Source organism: Taudactylus pleione, unplaced genomic scaffold, assembly GCF_031769625.1.
Source record: "Taudactylus pleione unplaced genomic scaffold, aTauple2 ptg000086l, whole genome shotgun sequence".
NCBI lineage: Eukaryota > Metazoa > Chordata > Amphibia > Anura > Myobatrachidae > Taudactylus > Taudactylus pleione.
This window is the reverse complement of record NW_028284488.1, coordinates 18,491,015-18,508,505: the sequence shown is the minus strand read 5'-3', so window position 1 is coordinate 18,508,505 and position 17,491 is coordinate 18,491,015. Positions and strand designations below refer to the sequence as shown.

The 17,491-nt window shown below is 40.5% G+C and overlaps 1 protein-coding gene across 16 annotated transcripts in view; it reads right to left on the bottom strand.

Moving 5' to 3' along the window:
• CELF2 (CUGBP Elav-like family member 2) overlaps nt 1–17,491 on the bottom strand; it is a 499,219-nt gene that overhangs the window by 203,401 nt on the left and 278,327 nt on the right. For all 16 annotated transcript variants that reach the window (XM_088468734.1, XM_088468733.1, XM_088468735.1 and 13 more), the window contains exon 3: nt 11,636–11,718. In XM_088468734.1, coding sequence (XP_088324860.1) covers nt 11,636–11,718 — 83 coding nt within the window. The remainder of the gene's footprint in view (nt 1–11,635; nt 11,719–17,491) is intronic.

Genomic DNA, 17,491 nt, shown 5'->3' with positions numbered 1-17,491 from the left:
ACACATTCAGTTATTTGATGTGGAGATCTACACAATATTGCAAATTGATTGTTATCTGACGGTAAGTCCAAATCGGTCCACCAGCCACGGCAACAAATTGTCTCCACTACAGAAGATGCCAATTTGCCAGCCAGATTAGTGAGCGACAGCGAAGACAATCCACAGCATAGCGGATAAATAAGCAGTCAAGTGATAAACCGTAATAAGGTCAAAACAGCCTTTACAATGTGTCGCATCTCTATCTTTTAGTTTATAAAATGACCCCCAAACATCATGCATATAGAGCACAGTACAATGGGCCTGAATCAGAGGTAGCCGCAGTGCCAAGTTTCATTACTGATCGCAGTCACAGAGTGGACTTGGATTTAGTGTGATTGATAGATGGAGCATTTGGGGAAGGTAATGGGGGTGTGGCAACTGAAATGTAGGCATGCAGCATCTGTTTTGTGGGCGTGTCTGTGCCTGCATCTGCGAATTCCTACACAGTGGCTCTGGCAGCTTACTTGCATTGGGAATTCTGAGCGACCATGGGGTTTCTCAGAAGATCAATGTTGCGACCAAAGTTGCCTCTTTGTAAGCAAGCATTCAGACTTGAGATGCATTAGTACTTAGTACAAATGCCAGCGGCGGCAAAATTTTTCGTAAACACCCGCTGCGTACGGAATCACATCTGTGATGGGATTTGCATGCACCTCTAAATCTGGCCCAATAAATGTATACTTACAAAATCACATCACTTATTTCCATTTTGTATACAATCTAAAACAATGTGTGATTACTGCTGAAACAGTCACAAGCTGGGTAATTAAGGTTTGTTCACTTAGATACCCCTAATGTACAATAATTAGATGTGTGTTCCTAAATGTGATTTATGTGAAACACAATAACACAGTAGATAACCCTTGCCTGGAATTGCTTATGCAATGGCCATTAAGTTTAACATAAATACATGCAATAAAATTTGAAATCTGTGGTTTCTTTCAGGCATCACGCAGCTATCCTTTGTGTGTTGCTTATTTGATGTTGAAAACCGAAGGCTTCTTGCAAAAGGGCATCATTAACTTCTTATTAATTCCATAACACAAAAGCAATCCTTTTAAAACACTGACTCTGTAACTTTAAATTACAGAACTAGCTTGGTATTTAATGAGAGATTTAGCACAGCGGGGCATCTGTTAAATTAAGTTGTGCCTTCACATCACAGTGGGGAAACAGGTGTATATTGGTTTAGAATTATGGAAATGTTGACTAATTCTGAAGCTTGTAATCAAACGGACGGCACCCTGCAATATTTTCTTCCAAGAAATCTGCATTAATCATTTACACTCCTCCCTTTTCACTATGCGTCCATCATGAGCCAAAAAAAAAAAAAATCAAAGGTTTATCTAACATATTTCGATGTGTGAAAGTAGTAAATCCTGAATACAACAACACACAGAAATAATGATTTGCTAAATTTTTTCAAACGTGGTAAAAGGTGACATTTTGCTGTCACCAAGTAGTTACTATATGTATATATATATATATATATATATATATATATATATATATATATATAAAGTTTAGGTTACCAATAACTTAACAGTAGTGTAAATTTCAGAGTTACAAAAAAGGTCTTTTTCAGGAAACAAGTAATGGGTTAAGAACTTAATACTGAATACTGGAAGAAGGACCTATGGACCAATGAATCAAAATTTGAAATCTTTGGTTCATCACGCAGGGTTTTTGTATGCTGTCCAGTAGGCAAAATAATGGTTCTTCAGTGTGTGGGGTTTATTTAATAAGTGGCGGCTTGTAAAAGCCAGCACTTCCTAGTGTGTTTAAGCTTAAAAATTATCAGGGAAATGTTTTTAATAGCAAAACACCACATGTTTTGCTTTGAAAAGCATTGTCATTTTACATTTCCAAATTAAACATGCCAGGAAGCAGCAGCTTTTACAATTAAAATAGACCCATTTGACACCAACTGTCAAACATGGTGGAGGAAGTGTGATAGTCTGTGGTTTTTTAGCTGGATCCCATGTCGGCGACTTGCACAGAGTGACTGGCATCCTGAACCAAAAAGCCTACCAGAGTATTTTACAGCACCATGCAATACTCTCTGTATAAAGCTAGTTGGTTAAGGGTTCATTCTACAGAAAGATAATGACCCAAAACATACCTTTAGGCTATGTCAGAAACCATTTGCAGAAAAGAACAATATGGCAGGCTTCAAAGCTCTAGACTTAAACCCCGTCAAGCTGATTTGAGCATTGGGCTGAGATGTGAATGAATAGGTAGCAATTGCCCAGGCTCGGATTTGTTGGAGGGGCCTAGCGAGGGCCCAGGTCCGCCACCGCCCTCCCTCTTACCTGTCAGCAGCCCAGCACCCAGCACATGCTGCTATGTGCTGGGCTGCAGTTGGAGACCAGGAAGACTGCTGCTGCTGGCCAGAAGCAGCAGTCTTCTCTCCTTTGCCTGTGGGGGGGAGTGATCACACTGATCATGCCCCCCCAGATTTGCGTCAGGCTGAGAGGCTCACAGCATCCCCCTCCCCAGGGCAGGTTTTTCCATATTTATTTTTCTAAGGGGTCATGACCACGCCTCCCATGATTAGACCATGCCCCCTGATAGTAATGGGGCTCGGGACGGTTCTTGACTTCCTTGGGTTTGTGATAAACTGGACAGATGGGTGGAAGCAAAGCACCCTACAAGTGAAACATTTGTGTGAACTTCTGCAACAGTGTTGGGAAGAACCTCCCGAACAATATTTGATTTAATTTGTAGAAAGAATCCCATGAGTGTGTTATATCTACAAAATGTTGCTACTTTGAGTAGTCAAACATTAATATTACATTTTGTTAAAAGAGTCTTTGATTTTTATATATCTCCAATTGTATATTTTCTCAATGCTAGAATTTCAGAATTTAATGAGACATTATACTACGCATTTGCAATACAAACTGCAAAAATTGCAGATAAATACATGTATGTATTTCCTATTAAGCCATCCAAAAGATGACTGGTATGTGGTCATGGTCAAATATAATAACCATGGTTGCTAACCCTTAAAATTACTGTATTTAATTAAGTTTTACTGGCAGCTATAATTTTACTGCCAAATTTTCATACTGAATAAAAATTTGTTTATACCTGAAAGTAAAATTAGTGTCTACAATTAAATTGTTCTGATAATGCAATAATTGGCTTTATGATTCTACATAAGCCCCATATCAATGGTGTGACTCTTGTTCAATATTATAGTATAGAGAGAGACACTAATCTTTATAGATATACAGTCTGATTGTGTTTATGGATGGAGTACTTTTGTATCAGACAAACCACATGAATAATCATTATTTAACTTAGCACCTGATCGTGCCATGTACCTTTATACATGCTACGCTCTGCTTTGGCATCCAATACTACATCTAATTGTACAATACAACTGAAGCGTAGTATATGGTGATATTAGGTGCGTGCTCTGTGATTCAATGGGTCACGATATTTACACAAATAAATGTGTACCATCTGTACATCCCAATAAAACAGAAGTACTATAAGGTGAACAAAACAGTAATATTTTTGGTTGGCTACAGTAAGTGGTGGGTAATGTGAAGAAAACCGCAGTGGAAAACCAGGCCATAAACAGTGCAATACAATAGCTAACGGCAAGTCAAATTAAGTTAACTCAGGGATGTGACAAATATATAAAATTGTATTAAATCTTATCACTAGTAGAAAAATACAGTGAATATATGAATTATATGAGAGATATTTTGGGACCAGAGTACATGGTGTACTTCTGCATTTGTAATAAGCGGAAAGCTCAGGAAAAGGGAGGTGCTCACATATGGTAGGAGACAATCTCTGAGAAAAGGGAACATTATCAGCTATAGGTGGATATCTCAGCTGGAATTCAAGAAAAAAATTAATGAAAAATGATAATGAATGTCAGACACATGATTGGTATTATATTTTATTAGATTTGAAAAAAGCGGATTAGATATGCCACAGCAAATTTTCTGAGAAATATGTATGATAATGTATCAGCGTGTGTGCTGTATAGCAATTTCTCATCCATTGTTTTTAAATTAGTATAGTAGTTGTAGATGCATTTTGTTGTGTTTCATAGAATAGTATACTTTAGAATAAGGGCTACCCTGTAGTGGAAGTGTTGGGGAAAATTTGACTGTTCAACTTTGGAAGGATACCTTAAGGGCAGTAGAATCAGCCTGCTTTCAACAATGTGACCAAAGCCGTATTCATTTCAATATACAATTGCAATACGTACAGTGTTTGCTTGACTATTAATACCATCATTACTAATGATGGTATTAATAGTCAAGCAAACACTGTGCTGTTGAGTGTTTCTGACACCGACATGACCTGTAAACTTCCAATTAGCCATGTAAGTAAAAAATAGAAACTATTCTGGAAATAATAAAATCTAAAAGCAACACAGTGCTTACATAGCACACCTCTCCAGTCTCCTTTATGAAAATATTAATGACAGCAAAACAAAATAGAAGGAAATAGCAGGTACCATGTGTGTGTGTGCTCATGTACACTGGCACTGCATGCGAGACCAATATTCTAGCGCTGCAGGACAAGCAGACCTTTCTGTGCAGTTTTGTTGTCTAGATGATAATTATTCTCCAAGGGAAAGCATCAAGTTTTAATATCTCAAAGGCTTACTAACCCAATTAATGCAGCTCATGCTAAATTATCCAATTAAATGATACTGTGCATGGCATCTATTCTGAAAGACTGCCACATTTATTTACTAAACGGCTACTGGTCATGATACAAATGTACTATATAGAGAAGCTACCTATGAATTCCAAGCTACAATATTTGCTCAGTCTTACCTTTAATAATTATGGAAGACCTGTATGTGTATGTAGTGCTGCCCTGTAACATTGTCAGACACCACTGGTCATTGTCCTGAGAAATGTATTATTAAGGCATGAGAGATGAGGAACATATGCAATGAATCAAATAAATTATAATATTTTTCTATTAGAGTGACAATTAGTGTTCTCATATTTTATCATTCTCTTATTATTAACTTTATCAGCATAGCAATAAATGAAGATAACCCATATTATTGTTTGCAAGTCACATACCAGGTTAAGCTACTAATTGATTTACAAGACACTTTTTTTTCACAATCTAGAACTGATGTTTTTTGTTGCCTGGAATTAGAAAGAGAAGTTGGTTTCAACATTTACAGAATGTTCTCAACATAAGGTCATTAAAAGTAACTTTAATCCTTCACTTTCTTCAGTTCATATTGTTGAACTAATTGGTTTTCTACTGCTATACTTACCTACTTTTGAAAAAGCCATTTCAGGGAGATTGTGGAAGCACCACCTATGAGCGTGGCGGTAAAGTGGACGTGTACTGGTACATCTGAGAGGTTTGCCATAAAATTGATTTACATCCAAAGCAGTCAGTAAGATCTACTTGTTGATGAAAATACACTGATACTTTTCGGAAAATGCATATAGCCATAGGGATCATTGTACAGTATATACTGTTCAAGGAGCAGTTTGGTGATGATGAAGCTACTACAGTAGATCAATGCAGCATCTGTATCGTGACTGGCTAAGGCTTAAACACAAAGAGCTGGACTTTTATTATCACTGAGTTGCGCTCAATGATTACTACAAAGAAAAACGCATACTACAGGGATTCTGGGTCAAGAACTACCCCACCATTGGTCGTTATAACATCAGCTTTTGCAAAAGGTGGATCGCTATACTTATAAAAGTAGTTATGATCTGATGCCCCTCATGATTGAGGAGGAGGCGGCACGGGTAGTGGCGTCACAAGGGGGGTGCGGGCCGTGGGGTGACACCAAGGTGCAGACTGACACTCCCCCACAGTGACAGGAGCCGGGTGCTGCACTGTAGTATTAAGTGCAGCACCCAGCTCCTGACACTGCAACACAATGCAGTCAGCACCCCCTGCACCCCCTCCCAAAAATATAAAAAAAACAGGATGTGTCCCTCGCCCCTGCCTCGCGAGGCCACGCCCTTTGTACAAGGCCACACCCCCTTTATGTGCGCACGTGGCTGCGCCACGCTCACAATGTCCCTCCCACACCGTGTGACACCGCGGGGAGGGACGCCACTGGGCACGGGAACTCGCAGCAATACGTGACGAGCTGACCATCTTTGAGAGGCAACATAAACCTTCTTTTGAGGTGGATACCAACACGGCTTGGTTACAAAAATTAAATAACCATGTTGCGACATATAATAAGCAATGAGCAATGCCGTCCTGATAGACGTGGTTACCGCAGGATGTTTGGTGATTCTGATTCCTCTCAACAAAATATTAATACAAATGATTCCGACAATAGTACAGGTAGATCAACCAACTCCATGGCCCCTTTGGGGGCAGGCACATGCAGCCAGCAGAATATCTGAGGGGGAGGAGGAGGTTTACCAGGAGGGGCAAGCAGTAGTCGCGGAAGAAGGAAGGTGGGAAGGCCACCGCTCCCATGAAAATGTTAATATTTAATATCTTCTCCCACAAGCTGACGGATCTTGAAAGAAGAGTGCTAAGCAAGGGTCTATCTTATGTATCCACATCTAAGTTCGATGGAATGCAATGGGAGATCGAAAAATACAGACTAACTGGACAACTGAAGCGTCATGAATTTTACAACGGATCTAGAGCTCCACCCAGAGACTCCGATAAAAGTGAAGATAAGATCCCAAGTCAACTGCGCAAATTACAAGCAAAATCACATTTTGAGCTAACATCTAATAACGCTGCAATAAAAACATTTGTGCGCATGTTGGATCTAGAAGTTGTTGGATGAAATCCAACAATTTATCCACTGGAGAAGGGAAGGCACTACGGGACTTATCCAGAAATTCCAATATAGTGATCCACCCAGCGGATAAAGGCGGGCCATTGTGGTCCAGGACCTATCTGCATACAAACTGGAAATTGAGAGACGCTCTCAGATACGTCTGTTTATAGACTGCTTGAGGCGGATCCTACAGATGTATTTGCTAAACAACTGCAAGATAGGCTGGCCTTGGCAGTGACCGAGGGTTGTATTTCTGAGAGTTTAAGTTAAGCTTTGATTCTTAAATTTCCCCTTATACCTTTGTTGTATATGCTACCCAAGATACACAAATGCCTGGACAACCCCCCAGGTCGACTGATTATATCTGCTGGGGGTCATTGTTCCAGGTGTTTTCTGTGTATCTGTATACATTACTCCAGGCATGTGTGCAAGCGCATCCAAGATTTTTATTGGACACAATGTCCTTTCTTAACAAGATTAAGCACTTACCTATGATTCTCCCTGTTAGTCAATAGTCTGTACACAGTTATACCGAATACTGAGTGTTTGCTAGCTATCAGAAAATTGATTATGGAGAGTGAGGTATATGACGGACCGGATGTAGATCTGGTAATTGATTTGCTAAACATGATCCTAACTAGAAATGTATTTTTGTGTGATGGGAATCTCTACCTTCAGCTCATTGTTTGTGCAATGGGGTCCAATGTGGTCCCATCGTACGCCAATGCATACATGTTCCTGGCGGAGTAAGAGATATTTTTTGATGACATCTGTGTATCTGGCAAGATTTTTTTCTATGCCAGGTACATGAACGATGTGTTTCTGATTTGGACAGGAGCTAAGGAACACTTCATTACATTCACTGAACAGCATAATAGTTCTAGTAGTCCCAGCAAGTTTACTTTTTATATTAATGAAAGTTCCGTCAGTTTTTTAGATGTAAAATTGAGTGTATGTGAAGGTAACATTGCTACAAGTGTGTATAGCAAATCTACAGACAGAAATACTCTCTTGCATTGTGAAAGTTTTCATCCCAGACCACTGAAATATAGGTTACCCTTCTCTCAATTTGTTAGGACCCACAGAATTTGTAGTGATGATGATGCGACTAGGGCTGAGATTGACATGATGATATCCAGATTTTTAGAGAAAGGATATCCATTGAAAATCCTTACACAGGCAAAAACCATGGCTTTATCATTGAATAACGATGATCTTCTTAAATCAAGTTTAAAAAGAAGTACTAATAAACAAAATATGCCCTGGGTGAATCACTTTAATACTCATAGTGTCATAGTGATGTTATTCGTAAATCTGTGAAGTGCTTGTGGCCTATAGTCAAAAGTGATAGTGATCTCAACCTTACTAATATGCCCTGTTATACTAGAGGCCGCAACAAACGTAACTGGGTGATGAAGACTGATGTGACGGGTCTTGGCAATGAAGGGTCTGAACACTTTCTGCATCTTAAGTTAGAATGTTTTAAATGTCTTAATTGCCTGACCTGCCAATATTTGACTACTGGCAATAGTTTCTGTCATCCCTACAGTGGGAATTTTTTTTATAAGACACAGGGTAACATGCACTACAAAATTTATAGTGTACCTTATTACCTGTCCCTGTGGGTTGGTATACGTAGGGAAGATGGACAGGACAGGACACTAAGGGAGCGAATGGCATTGCACCGGTCTGCCATTAGGACCGCAATCAATTTTGGCAGTAGTGAACAACCGGTGGCTCGCCATTTTGCTCAAAAAGCCCATAATTTACCTACCCTCAGATACATTATTGTAGATCACATGCCTAAGTCTATTAGAGGGGGCAATGTGAGGCACGATGGATCTTTAGGTTGGACTTCTTGGCACCTAGTGGCCTCAACGAGAACCGTGGATTGCATTGTTTTCTGTGAAATATTGTGCTAAGCAGGGTATGATTGATATTAGGGAATCATCAGGACAGGATGTTTGATTAAATTGTTCTTGGTGAGGCAGTAGTGGGCAGTGACACTACAGGCTGGGGGTGCTATACTATTTATTCTGGCTACACTATTTATTCTAGTGGTTTCTATTTGATTGATGTATCTATATATTTATGTGATTAACATCACTGTTATAGTATTGATCCCATTGAACAATAATGCATTGTAGACGTCTGTTATGTATATGAAGATAGATTAAGGGATGGATCTAACATTATACACGGTCAGAGCCATAGCTAGACTTTTTGGTGCCCTGTGCCAGAAAGAGCATTGGCGCCCCCCTAATTTTTCAAAGGGACATAATGCACCCAAATAAGGGCCATTTCTTCATGGGGAAGGGCCAGGGAAGAGATAGGGGAGACCAGGAGGTGCTGGGGATGAAATAAGAGGAAGCTACAAGCAAGAATGATAGTAAACAGAAATTTGACAGGCCCAAACAGTGCCCCCTGACCTGTGGTGCCCTGTGCGATGACACCGGCCGCACTACCCTAGCTACGGCCCTGTACACGGTTGCCCAGGCTACAGGGAGACTGATGCCATCTGATGTCGCTGCGCATGTCTGTTTCCTGGTGACGCCAAGTTGGTGTCTGGATGACGAGCGGGGACATATGACGTGAGTCAGACACGTTCATCATTGGAGACTGGCCAACGCGTACTACACATGGTGGGTTGCAGGTATAAAGTGAAATGTTTTGTATATGCTTGACTTTGATGAAGGAGCAATAAAGGGATCTGAAACGTTGGTGATATTACTTGTGCTGTGATATTGTTTGATTGACCTGAGTGCCGCCTTTCTTGAGTTGTATATCTATCTATCTATCTATCTAAAAACAACAGCAGACTGGCGGCACTCAGAAAATAAACGCATCACAGTGGCAGATAAAGTACAAACGTTTCAACAAATTTATTTCATCGTCATCAGGGCAATAAATTCACTGAAACGTTGGTACTTTACCTGCCAGTGTGCTGCGTTTATTTTCCGAGTCTACTGTTGTTTCTGTTGGAGCTCTGTGCTGGGGCTGCCTACGGAAGGCACCGGTAACTATACTGCATTTATAACGAGTGTGCCGCCTATCAGGAAAAGTATATTGGGGGTAAGGTGCATTCAGGGAGTTTACTAGACTCTTCAGGGAGTCAGGGAGATAGCTACTATTTCAGGTCTCCCTGATAATCAAGGAGAGTTGGCAAGTATGCTGTACAGATGTGTCCTCATACAACTAGCCTCCTTGGATGTTAAACCAGGGCCAGCGACCCTGACTTGGAAGTCAGAATGGAGGAGGGCTTAGGTTGGGCTAATATAGTATATAGTATAGTAAGGGTGTGTTCACATAATTGTGAATTGATGTAGACCTCCACGGAGCTGCATATGGGCAGTACGGATGGTGTAATGGTTAGCATTACTGCCTCACAGCTCATTTTAATTTCCCCCAACATGGCCAAGATGCAAAGTTACTAGCTTCAGTCAAATTAAATTAATAATAATCAAATTGTCTACGGTTTGTTCTATCCTATCCACTTCATGGCTAGTGACATGGGGGTTGATGTATCAAACAGTAAGAGGAGAAGTTGCCACTAGCAACCAATCAGCTACTACCTATGCTTTTATAGAATGTAACAGATAAAGGCTACCTCAGATTGGATTGGTTGCTGCTAGTGGCAACTTCTCTACCGGTCAACTTATCCACTCTTTTTACGTCTTGATACAGCAGCCCCATAAAGCTGTGCAGAAGAATAACAAAAAGGCGCTTTAACACCAGGTAAAATCACCACCGTAAGCACCATACCACATTATCACTTTCAGGAATATCTATGGCCTGAGCAGTTCTTTTTGCAACATTTTCATATATCTTAATTAATATTTTAAAAATTAAAATAGTTTCAGCCCATTGCATACAATTTCTAATAACTGTTTGATAGCTTCCAAACTGCTGTTGAATCCTACTCAGAATATAATGTGGGAATTGCAACAGGTTTACTGAGATTTTATTGACGTAATTTAATCCTAAAAATAAATAAACAATGTTTTGGACAGTAGAAAAAATGAATATGACCAGCGCCAACCCATAAGGAACATTAGATTTTCAAAATAACAATCCAAATTTGCAGCTCCCATGGATTAGGAAGGTTTCCAGTTTCCTATTTCTTTTTAGAATTTTACCATATTAAACAATGAATTTCACAATTTCTGAGAATATATTTCAACAATGTTACAGTGGTGCAAGAAGTAGTTTGCAGAGGGGTTGGTGCAGAGCTGACAACTTAGCACCAGTTTACATGAAAGTCAGATTTTCTAGAACATCTCTTTATTAAGAAACCCACTTTAGTTTCATTAAGTTTCAGCGCCAAGACAAGGAACGTGTGTCACATGCCTTAAGTGTAAAAGGGATTAGACTAGAAAGACAGCAACGTGGTTTCCCCTAATACATTCCAATAAATCTTTATTATTACATGTATTCCCAATACCCCCGATTCCAACACTGGCACTAGTTCATTATAGACAGGAGTAAATACTGTGATGTACTAGCATGTATAGCCTTCTGCCTGGGCCCATAGGTAAAGAAAAATCATCACAAGCTGGCAAGGTTATAACTGAAGTAGTAAGGGAAATATTTGTTTACTACATAAAGCCTTATGTACATTCATTGTATTGTGCACCAAGGCATCTGACTGAGACAATTAATGGATTAGCCCCATCATGAGTCCATTCCATTTCTGCCGGGTCATTTTCTGCAACACACACTTCATCATGTACTCATTGTTTCTTTGGAAAAGGAGCTACTGAATAGCAATAAACAGAACAAATACATTTAATCATGACAGAGTGTCAAGGAGAAGAAGAATGTACTCACCCCAGGTAGAGTTTTAATATTGTGCAATGCGTTCTGTGCTTCCAGTGCGGCTTTTCTTGTATAAAACGTTACGAAACAACAACCTGCAGATCAGAAACAGAAAGGGATTAGAAAATGCCCTAAAATATTTTGCAGGATAAAAGGATGATAAATTAACTGTGCAGACAGTGAAAGAAGAATTTAAAAATCCACTCAAGCGTTTACAATAGGGTAGAAGTATTAAAGTCTACTGTAAATGTCCTTCACATACAATATTTTAAATGATTATATGAACTGGGTAGGCAACTGTTGGTTCATTTATTGACACTAAAAATACATCACATTTTCAGCTGATCTTTGTGGTAGTTTACTATAATGTAGCATTTATAAGGCAAATGTGCCTGCTTTTCTTAAGACTGGCAGACAATTGAGGTGTTTTGCCATCAATTGTGAGCACACACATAGTTATCCACACTAAAGCAGGAAACATAAGAGAGGAGGTCACAGGGTCTGAGGTTCAGCTGGGACTTTTCTGGCATAGTTGACTGTCATCTGTAAATTTACTGTTATTCTGTAAATAAGTCTGCTAATTATTATTATTATTATTATTAGATATTTTTGATAAATATAGTGGCCACAATAAAAGAAGGTTTGCCCATCTCTGAGACCACGTTCACAGTTCTATTAGCAACAAGGACTGAAGGAGGTATGAAATGCTAGATATACCCAAGCTGCTATCATTATAGGTGACACTTAGGTCTATATATATAGTATCATACTTAGACAACCAAACCTTGCAATCTTCGTGATTGCTATAATTTTTTTTTTTAAATATCTGCATGCAAGAAACATTATGAATGAAAAATGTGGAATCGCAATACTTTTTTTTAAACATAGATACATAGAATTTGGCGACAGATAAGAACCACTTGGCCCATCTAGTCTGCCCCATTTTTAAACATATTGTTACCTCGACCCCTATTGATCAGTACCTCTTCTGAAGGATATCCTTATGTCTATCCCATGCATGTTTAAATTGCTCTACTGTCTTAGCCTCTACCACCTCTGATGGGAGGCTATTCCACTTGTCCACTACCCTTTCTGTGAAGTAATTTTTCCTCAAATTTCCCTGAATCTACCACCCCCCAGTTTCAGAACATGTCCTCTTGTTCTAATACTTCTCTTTCTTTGAAGAATGTCTCCTTCCTTTACCTTGTTAAAACCCTTTATATATTTAAACATTTCTATCATGTCCCCCCTTTCCCTTCTCTGCTCCAAACTATACATATTAAGATCTTTTAGTCTTTCCTGGTACGTTTTGTGGTGTAGACCTTGCACCATTTTAGTTGCCCTTCTTTGTACAGTCTCTAATGTATTAATATCCTTCTGGAGATATGGCCTCTAGAACTGAACACAGTATTCGAGATGAGGACATACCAATTACCTATACAGTGGTATTATCACTTCTTTCTTTCTGCTACTGATTCCTTTCCCTATGCAACCAAGCATCTGACTTGCCTTCCTCATTGCTTTGTTACAATGTTTGCTTGCCTTTAAGTCACCTGAAATAGTGACTCCTAGATCCCTTTCCTCTTCAGTAGTTTCCAGTATAGTGCCATTAATACTATATTTCGCCTTTGGATTTTTGAGACCCAAGGTCATGGTCTTGCATTTTTTGGCATTAAACTGTAGTTGCCACGTTCTTGACCATTCCTCTAGTCTACCTAGATCATCAATCATTTGTTTTAGCCCTCCTGGTGTATCTACCCTGTTGCATATCTTTGTGTCATCTGCAAAAAGGCATAGTTTTCCTTCAATACCATTGCAATGTCACAAATAAATATATTAAAAAGCACTGGTCCAAGTACAGATCCCTGAGGTACTCCACTGGTAACATTTCCCTCTTGAGACTGCACTCCGTTTACTACAACGCTCTGTTTCCTATCCTGTAGCCATGATCTTATCCATTCAACTATCTTTGTATCCAATCCCATGCTTTCCAGTTTATTTAACAGTCTGCGATGTGGAACAGTGTCAAAAGCCTTACTAAAGTCTAGATAGCATATATCTATGCCCCCCCCTTATCTATTTCCTTAGTCACCCAGTTAAAAAAGTCAATAAGATTTGTTTGACATTATCTCCCCCCCCAGTAAATCCATGCTGTTTGGGATCCTGCAAATTGCTGGATTTTAGATACTCTACAACTCTTTCTTTTAAGAGTGTTTACATCAATTTCCCTACTACTGATGTAAGTCTCACTGGTCGGTAGTTGATTGCCTCTTCCTTGCTTCCACTTTTGCGCAGTGGGACAACGTTTGCTCTTTTCCAGTCCTCTGGAATTACTCCACTAACTAGTGACTGGTTGAATAATTCTGTTAATTGTGTTACCAGCACCCCTGTAAGCTCACTTAGCACCCCTTTAAGCACTTTTTTACCCGCAATTGTGGGTAAAATATTTTATGGTTTGTAACTGTAATCATCATGTTCCTGTACAACTATTTTTGTCATATATGAAGAAGTGTTTGTAAAGTAAACTGTAAGACATGAATAACATAATAAAGTGAGCATTGTTTCCAAATCCATATTTATCTTCCTTGCACATACATACACCTAGGCACCGCCTTTTGCAAGTGCCTCATGAAAAGCATTCTGTGGGACTGTGGTCTAAGCTGGGAAGGCACGGGATCAGCCCCAATGACAGGGGGGTACAAAGGGGACACCAGTCCCAGGCCCTGAGATTCTGAGAGGCCTCGAGTCTGAATGGGCCCAAAAGCAACAAACTTAGAGGCTGCAGTGCCAACTGACAAAATTTAAATGAGGGACTGCCCTGCCAGTGCAGACCAAAAAAATCAAGGGTACCCCCAATGGTTAAAAAATTAGTAAAACCAAAAAAATCAAGGGTACCCCCACTGGTTACTCCTGCTACCCCAAGGAAACATACTAGTGTGCTGCAACTGCGCATGCATCATAGTAGTCAATGATGCATCGTCTTCGTCATTACATGCGCTGCTGTACCGTGCTGGCTCTTCTCTGGCCCTGCTACCACAGCCACCTGGGAAGAGTCGAAGCTGGGTGGGCAGGGCCGCGTTCAAGTGATTCGTTCAGGAATGCTGGGGACATCATTTGCATTGTCACCACCCCCCTCCACCCCCCTGTACTTTTCCCTTCTAGAATATCCCAGAATGGAGGTACAAAAAATAAGTATGACAAATAAACCAAGAAACTTTGACCCAGTAAAATTAATTTCAAAATAAACTATTCAGCAACACTTTAGAAAACGAATAATCATTAAATCAGAAAAAAAACAACCCAGGATTGAGTGGCATAATTATGGGACAGTTTAAAATAAAGCTAAGAATGTAGCTTCCTCATGGTTACATCACATGCAGTACTGATCAATAAGCTCATCCGACTGGAACATCACTACAGCTACATAACAGTATTCTTCACTTAATGTTTTATTTACCTTTTTCATTAGTAAAATATTGTTCTCTGATAATTAAGGCATAGATAATTTAACAACAACTAAAGGCCAATATCCCCTCTAAGATGAGCATCCTGAAGTGAAAGTCAAATGCTTAATCTAATGTGCACTTTTCCAGATCACTCATACTAGATGGAAGAATGCTGGAGATACTGAATGTTTTTTCAAACTTTTGTAAACCAGACTGTTCCTCTAAAGACAAAACCCCTGTGCCACCAGTTGGTTAAATTTGTTTGTTTGACAATACATAAAAAATAACTACATCATCATCATCATCATCATCATCACTTCAATCACCCATGTAAGAAAATCCATGCATATACTGTACAGTACAGTACCTTTTTACAAACAAACAATAAGGCCACTGACCAAATAACAAGATCACCATCTCCAGGTGGCAGACACCAGCCGTCACATTGAACATGCAGGGAGAATCTCAATATATATTATAAAAAGCAGGTAGTCTTTATGTAGATACATATTACCTATAGGCATTTATGTTACAGTTTGCTAGTATCAACTAGAATGTACAAGGATTACAAGACTATTAGAGTCTAATAGTGCTAAGTAGGACACTGTGGTATTCTACTGTGGTAGTACAAATGTACAGTACTGATTGTTTGAGTCAGACAAAGTAGGGCTAGCAAACAAAGACCTATATTCCTGGGTAATGCATACACTTCATCATGATCCCTTCCACTAATCACAAAGTATTCCTGGTCATATTTTGTCAACATTCATCATGACATAAAATTATCAACATGGTCATAATATCAGCATGTAGCATTAACCACATCGACAAGTACCCCTTATGCAATGCCCCATGTAGTGGTACCCCTTATGCAATGCCCAGAGTAGTGTTGCCTCTGATGCAGTGCCCCCAGTAGTAGTGACCCTTATGCAGAGCCCACAGTAGTGGTACCCCTTATGCAGTGTCACCAGTAGTGGTGCCCCTTATACAGTGACCCCAGGAGTGGTGCCCCCTATGCAATGCCCCCCACTAGTAGTGCCCCCATTAGTAGAGCCCCCATTAGTAGTGCCCTCAGTAGTAGTGCCCATTACACAAAAAAACACACAATACTTACTTTACCAATACAACTGTCCCTGGGAACTATGGAAGAGATGTCATGATGTCTCTCCCTTCAACCACTGCGGGAGCCGGAAGGCAGAGCTGTGGAGTGAGCTCCAGCCTCCGGCTGCTGCTATAGAGAAGGAGACGGGTGCCCACTGGTAACAAAATCTCAGCGGGTGCCGTCACCTCTCCAGACCGATGCCTCGACTGGGCAGGTAAAGTGGGATGGAGGAGGTGGAACTCGTTCCGTCTTCAAATAGAACTGATGGAATGCATCCCTGAATGCACCCCTGCCACAGCCTAACCCTAACCTTCCCCTGTCATAGCCAAACACTCTGCTGCTGGTCTGTGCTTTCTGCAGATGCCAACATGTTCAATATCAACATTTCAACAATGTCGACATCATAACTGACAAAATTGTTGTGTCAACATTATGAATGTTGACTTTGTAAATATCAATAATATGACTACATCCCCCACATGTTATGGTTGCAGCTACCTGTATTGAACTATGTTATGGAAACTTTGTGGTCATGTGGCTGAGACAATATCAATATACAAAACCCATTTGTCTAGATATTGAAAGATTAAGACTAAGCAGGCTTACAAGACTAGCATACGTTTCAGTACCAGTTTCAATTGGCTTCCTTAGCTCTTTTAGGAAGGAGTAGGAACACTCACCTAGAACTGATGCTGAATGTTTCTTTGGCCACAATGAGGGGCGTTGGAATGATTTTATGTTGTGGGGGGCAACATAAAATCGGCCTAACGCCCCTGTATCCGTCCCTCCCTCTCCTCCCCCCCTTTCCGATGCCCATTACCACAATGACAGAACTTAGGACCTCATTCAGAGGCGGTCGTTACTTGCAAGCGGTCGCCCTGAATCAGGGCGGCCGCTTGCATCCTGAACGGCCGCCTCCTTATCGATCGTTAAGCTGTGGGTTACCACCCACAGCTTAACGACCGACCAGGTTGATGGTCGCTTTCGTGATCACCATCGCGACCATCGGGGCTTACGACCAGACCACTGATGATGTCAGTGTGGCCACCCACAAAACAGTAGGCGTTCGTTAAGGAATGCCTCCATTTTGGAAACCACCCCCCCCGGCCTGCCTACCAAATGGGGCAAGCTGTCGATCAACATCGACAGCCGCCCCTTTGGTAACGAGCTCCAGAGCGACAGAATTTCTCTGTCGCTCCGGGGCTTGCGCATGTGCAGTGCGGCCGCTGCGCGTGCTCAGGACTAACCATTGAGTCGGTTACGAGCGCATCGGCGCTTGCAATCGACTCTGAATAAGGTCCTTATTGTGGTTAAGGTGAC